The sequence below is a fragment of the Chiloscyllium punctatum genome, chromosome 49 (genome assembly GCF_047496795.1).
Source record: "Chiloscyllium punctatum isolate Juve2018m chromosome 49, sChiPun1.3, whole genome shotgun sequence".
Lineage (NCBI taxonomy): Eukaryota > Metazoa > Chordata > Chondrichthyes > Orectolobiformes > Hemiscylliidae > Chiloscyllium > Chiloscyllium punctatum.
Window position 1 is genome coordinate 23,803,967 of NC_092787.1, and position 6,000 is coordinate 23,809,966.

At 40.2% G+C, this 6,000-nt stretch overlaps 1 protein-coding gene across 11 annotated transcripts in view; it reads left to right on the top strand.

The window, feature by feature from the left end:
• Positions 1-5,270, top strand: part of gpsm1b (G protein signaling modulator 1b) — a 251,508-nt gene extending 246,238 nt beyond the window's left edge. For all 11 annotated transcript variants that reach the window (XM_072565870.1, XM_072565869.1, XM_072565867.1 and 8 more), the window contains 2 exons: positions 850-1,070; positions 2,411-5,270. In XM_072565870.1, the coding sequence (XP_072421971.1) occupies positions 850-1,070; positions 2,411-2,593 (404 nt within the window). In that variant the 3' untranslated portion in view covers positions 2,594-5,270. The remainder of the gene's footprint in view (positions 1-849; positions 1,071-2,410) is intronic.
• Positions 5,271-6,000: the final 730 nt, after the last annotated feature.

Genomic DNA, 6,000 nt, shown 5'->3' on the forward strand with positions numbered 1-6,000 from the left:
TGTGAGTGGCAACTATGAAGTTCTAATTGGATTTGGAATTATTTTCCATGAGGAAAAGGAATTTGAGAACAGAAGGAAACTGGGCAGAATCTCTACTTTTCAACTGAAGTACGATGAGACTGTTGAAATCTGAGTGTCTGAGCAACCTCAGAGTAGAATCCTCAACATGCACATTCTGACCAACTAGACGGGCACTGAGAAAAGCCCACTGGTCATAAAGCAAGTGAAGCAAAAACTCTGTGTGATGCAGGATTAATGGGAGCTGCTGATCCTGCATCTCCAACCCTCTCAGTCATTGCTCTTTCCTCCGGCAACATGCAGCCAAATCTTACTGACCTTGTGGCTGTGTTCCTGGTACTGGCAAGTGACAAAATTTAAATTGCTCACCCATGCCGTTGAAGAATCTTTGAAATTATTTGGCGAGTAATTGTTAGAAGTCAGTATGTCAGTGATTTTGTAATATAACAGCTAACAAAGGTGTAAGAGGGCCTGCCAGCCCACCAGGCTTAGCAACATCACACAAATGGCAAAGTGATAATGACGTGATAATCTGTTTTTAGCGGTGTTGATTGAGATGGAAGGATTGGCTGGAACTCCAGGGACATCTCCCCTACTCTTCCTCGAATATTGTAATTGGGTCTCTTATTTCCACCTGAGAGAACAGATGTGCCTTGGTTTAGCATCTCATCCAAGAAACGACATTGAAAAATGGCCAGGATATTTTTCATTCAGAGAATAGTGCCAACACTGAATAACTAGAAAGTTGTTGCACCTTTTAACCAACCAATACAGGCTGCTGCTGTCTCAATGCTGATAAGTGCTCTTTTTCTCCCACCATTTCCTTTCCAGCTCAGGCATCCCTCATTGCATCCCCACAAACAGAGGAGTTTTTCGACTTGATAGCAAGTTCTCAGAGCCGCAGATTAGATGATCAACGAGCCAGCGTGGGCAACTTGCCTGGACTGAGGATCACGCACAACAACAGCCAGGTGGTGATGGGACATCTGCGACCTGATGGAGATCCTCAGGAACCCGGAGATGAGTTTTTCAACATGTTAATGAAATGTCAGGTAGGTGCTGTGAGGAATATGTCTCTCTCAGAGCAAAACCTGCTTTTTACCAATCATGTGTTCAAATGCTTGAGTATATTAAAATGTCCAGGACTTAAAGAGGCAATGACATTATGAGTAAATGAAATTAGCTGAGGTGCATAAATCAGATCATAATGGTAAAATGAAGGAAATACATTGTGGCAGTCCACAGGAATCTGTGTTTTGATCACTGCTCTTTTTGGCTACTATTAACGGCCTGGCACACTCCTGTTCCTACACGCTTCTCCTTCTCGATCTTGCCTAATCCTTGTTGATCCAGATCCCAATCCCCCACCCACAATCTCAGTCAAATCCCATCACTCCAATCTGAAGTTTCCTCATCCTGACTTTACTCAGAATCACAATTGTTACAATGTAGAATAAGGCTATTCAGCCCTTTGTGTCTGGTCCACATCTTTAAATGAGAAATGCACTTCATGCCACTCAGAGTCATAGAGATGTACAACACGGAAACAGACCCTTCAATCCAACTCATCCATGCCAACCAGATTTCCTAAATAAATCTAGTTCCATTTACCAGCATTTGGCCCATATCCCTCTAAACCCTTCCTCATCATATACCACCCAGATGCCTTTTAAATGCTGTAATTGTACCAGGCTCCGCCACTTCCTCTGGCAGCTCTTTCCATACACTCACCACCCTCTGCATGAAAATGTTGTCCCTTAACTCCCTTTTAAATCTTTCCCTTCTCATCCTAAACCTATGCAATCTAGTTCTGGACTCTCCTACACCAGGGAAAACACCTTAGCTATTCACCCTATCCATGCCCCTCATGATTTTGTAAACTCTGTGAGGTTACCTCTCAGCTTTCGCCACTCCAGGGAAAATAGCCCCAGCCTGTTCACTCCCTGCCCTGTCTCCATAACCCTGCAGATCCTTCCTTCTCAGATAGTGATCCAATTCCTTCTTGAATGCCTCAATAGAACCTATCTGCACCACAATTTTGGTGCAGTCCAGATCTGAACTACATAGCTTATGAAAAGGTTTCTGCTCATATCTCCATTGTTTCTTCTGCTCAATTGCTTTAAATCTGTGCCCTCTCAATCTTGATTCCACCCACCAGTGGAAATAGTTTCTCGTTTCTCCCTGCTAACTCTGACCAGATCCCTCATGAATTTTGAATAGCCTTACAAAATCTCAACCTTCAAGGAAAATAGTCATAAGCTGTCCAATCTATCTACAGTTGTGTCCAGTTATAAAGTGATCCAACCCCCCCCCCCCAAAAAAAAACACACACACCCCACCAGATTCTCAAGTTGGAAGAGTGTCAGGTGATTCATTTTCTTCTATCTCACAGTCATCCAGGATCGACGATCAGAGATGTGCACCTCCCAGCCCGGGACCAAGGGGACCCACTGTCCCCGATGAGGACTTCTTCAGCCTAATCCAGCGAGTGCAAGCCAAGCGCATGGATGAGCAGCGCGTTGACCTTCCTTTGACCCGTGAAGGTCTAGAACAGACCAGGCCTAGCTCCAGCTGAGTAGCGCTTCGCCAACAGACTTGTAAACAAGCAGGACAAATTGTGCAGATCCGTGCACCTGCTAACACTGTGAGCAGCAACCGAGGCCAAAAGCTGCCTAAATGACCCCTCGAGAGGCCAGCGTACAAGCACCATGCAGCTTCAAGAGAGTTGCTAAGGAGGTGATTCGCTTCTCTTTGAGATGAAACTCCCCACACTCAATACACCTAAATAGGAGCTTTAGTGTTTCTTTTCGAATTGGGACAAAAATCATATCTATGGGAGATGGAAAGACACAAGCACAGTCTTTGGTTATTGTTTGAAGTAATGGCATTGAATGAATGTAAAACTGCTGGTACAAGAAAAAAATATACATTTGAAGTCACACACTGATGCCCCATGTACACAAGTCATTCATACTTGTAACACATACAGACAAATCTAAGTTCACAGATGTATTTACATAAACACTATAGACAGTTAGAGATTAATTTTCTTTGATGATCCACAGTGCAATCTTAGGTGAATACATATATGAATGAGTCTGCTATTAGTTTCTTTGATGGAGAGGTGTACTTTTTAAAATTCTGAAAAATGTTGAGATCAAACCTTGTGGAAATGTTTGGGAACGAATACAACCCTTTCCATTTCCTGAATTGGCATGGTGACACAATTCCCACTCTTCAAAAAAGGCCAAAAGGCAGATTCTGTACATAGTTATACAGGTTGGTGTATGGAGCCATATCTCACCTGGATCAATCTTAAAGGATATGGACAGTACCACAGACTTAACTGGAGAAATCTGAATGTATGGCCGATTTCATTCAGAAACAGGAGCTGCTTGTTTATTAATGGTACTGCAGAATGCTATATGATTACAGCAGAGAGTTACATCTTAAAGCAAAGGGATATTAAGTTAATTGAAGATTTCTACACTTGATCAAATGGGGACTAAATATCAATGAGATACTAATGGAGATGAAACTTCAATTTCTGCAGTAGGATGCTGGCATGCGACTGCTTAACAATTTCATATGGAATTCCTTCCTCTGTTGTAAAGAAGCTATTTTACAGGTAACAGGCTGACGGCACAGCTGAAATACTGGACTAAAAAGCTTCATGCAAACAATGACACTCTAAACAGAGCTGCATTTCATGGTCAGTGTGTACATCTTGAGCATAACTAAAACTTGAAATGTAACATTTGCCATTTATTGTTTAATGATTATTTCTTTTATCTTTCCACAAAACATTTTTTTAAGAATGAATGTAATTAAGAACCACAAGGGAATTACTCTGATGCACGCCTCAATTCTTGCTTGCTCTTTAAACACGGTGACTCCCCGCAATTGTCCAATAACAGATCCCAAGTTGGGAGAAATGATGAAATCTGTGGCCTGTACAATTACATATGCTAATATTTTCAATCAATTTTCCAACTTTTCTCCCAAACCTCAATTTTCCCTTTGTTCCAAAGACTCTGTCCTCTTGCTTTATTTCCATAGAACACCACCAGTTCTTTAAATCATCAACACATTAGAAGCAAAAGATGATCCTCTTGACCCTGCTTCATCATCTCACATGGTCATGACTGATGAGATTGTGGCTTCCCGCTGATAACATTCAAATCCCTTGTCAGTTTGTGTTAGTCATAAGTGGTTAAAATGCAGAGTCCCCACACCGTTTAATATATAATTCTTTATGGTTTCAGTGAAATGCTAAAGTTTCCAAGTTATATTTATAATCCAGGTGCTTTGAGTAATTAACTTTTTAGAAGTTACTTTATAAAATTAACACAGCAAAACAACTCGGCTACATCCTGGGGAGTTCTGAACCCAGGTGCCCTTGCACTATTCTTAACAAAAAGCAAGGGAGTTCTAACTGACATATTATCCCTCAGCCAACATTAGTTAGAACAGATTAGGAACAAAGGAGCCCATCCATTTCTCCCTTGATGTCTATTCTGCCACTCATAGTCAGTCTGAAACTACCTTTTGTCCCACATCCATTAATGGCTTTGGTTAAAAGTCTATCAGTCTCTATATTAATAATCAATCTGGCATCTGGTCACAAAAGGTGCTCTGTAAACATGAGTTCTTATCCTCCAACCTTTTATTGCTTCAATGACTTCTGCAGAGTCTGTCTGTAGTTTGGAGGAAGGCGTGTGTGTTTGTGTCTAGTATACTAGCACAACCTGTGTCTGTACTAATCATTCTTTTTGAAAATTGTGAGAGAGAAGGAGAGACGTAAATAATTTCTGGTACAAAATTTCCTTTTGCAGCTTTTGTAATGTTTGTGTTTTCTATGCATATAAATAAAGTGGTGCCCAATTCATTGTTGTAATAAGAGTAGGTCGAAAAAGTACAAAATAAAGGTTAATTATTTTCTCTAGCTTAAAAAAAATCCAGAAAGTTATTTTACTGTGTAAATTTTTTAGAAATACTCATGTAGACTTTGAGCTGCAGTTCCAAGGTGTATTTTATGCTGTCCCTTGTAATAATTCAAACATTGAATCCTTGTATGGTACATTATTTTTTCAAACACTGCCAGTACATAGTGCTTTTTGATTTTAAAGAGTTTAAAAAAATCATACTTTTCTGTAAATAAGAGCCTCATTTTACCTGAGATGTAAGTCGAATGAACTGCAATGTATTACATTTTACACAAGCTTGTAATAAAAATATAAACTGTGCACCAACTTCTAGGTGACTACATCCAGTATTTTCCAGTATTTCTAATTATTGTTCATTTTCTCTCCCTCTTTCCTGTGCTCACACCTTATGAACAAACCGCATGTACAGGCTGTAGACAGGTTGTTCTGCTATAACACACGTTTCATTAACACGAATTTGCCAAATAGGGGACACCGTTTCTAAAGTGCAAACTTTTAAAGCGTGTATTGGTTATAACGCGATTCCAACCCCATTAGTTTAAATGGTGCCGCTATTACACGATTTTCTTATAACACGGGATTGCATAAGAATGGAACTACTGCATTATAGCAGAACTGACTGGTATACTTATAAAACTTTGAACATAAAATTGAATGCACTACTAAACAAACACTTGCTAATGAGTGTGATTGTCCACCTCAGAAATTCCGTGACACTGAACATGGATTCAGTGGGTCCTTGTTTGTCTGATGAGCTCAATCACATATTTGGCAGATGTTTCCAGGAAATCTGATTGGTCGTTAGCCTTGAAATCACTAGCGTTCCTTTCTCCAGTTCCTCTTCCCTGCTTCCTACAGGTGTTCTCAAAGAAATGACTGAAGGAGTGCAGCACTATCTTTTGGATTGAATATTAAACTAAGATGTGCACATAAAATGTCCCACAGCACTATACCAAAAGCAGCAGGAGAGTTCCTCCTAATGGCTTGGCCAAGAATTTTCTCTCAAAACATCACAAATTAATAGGTAATCTGCTTT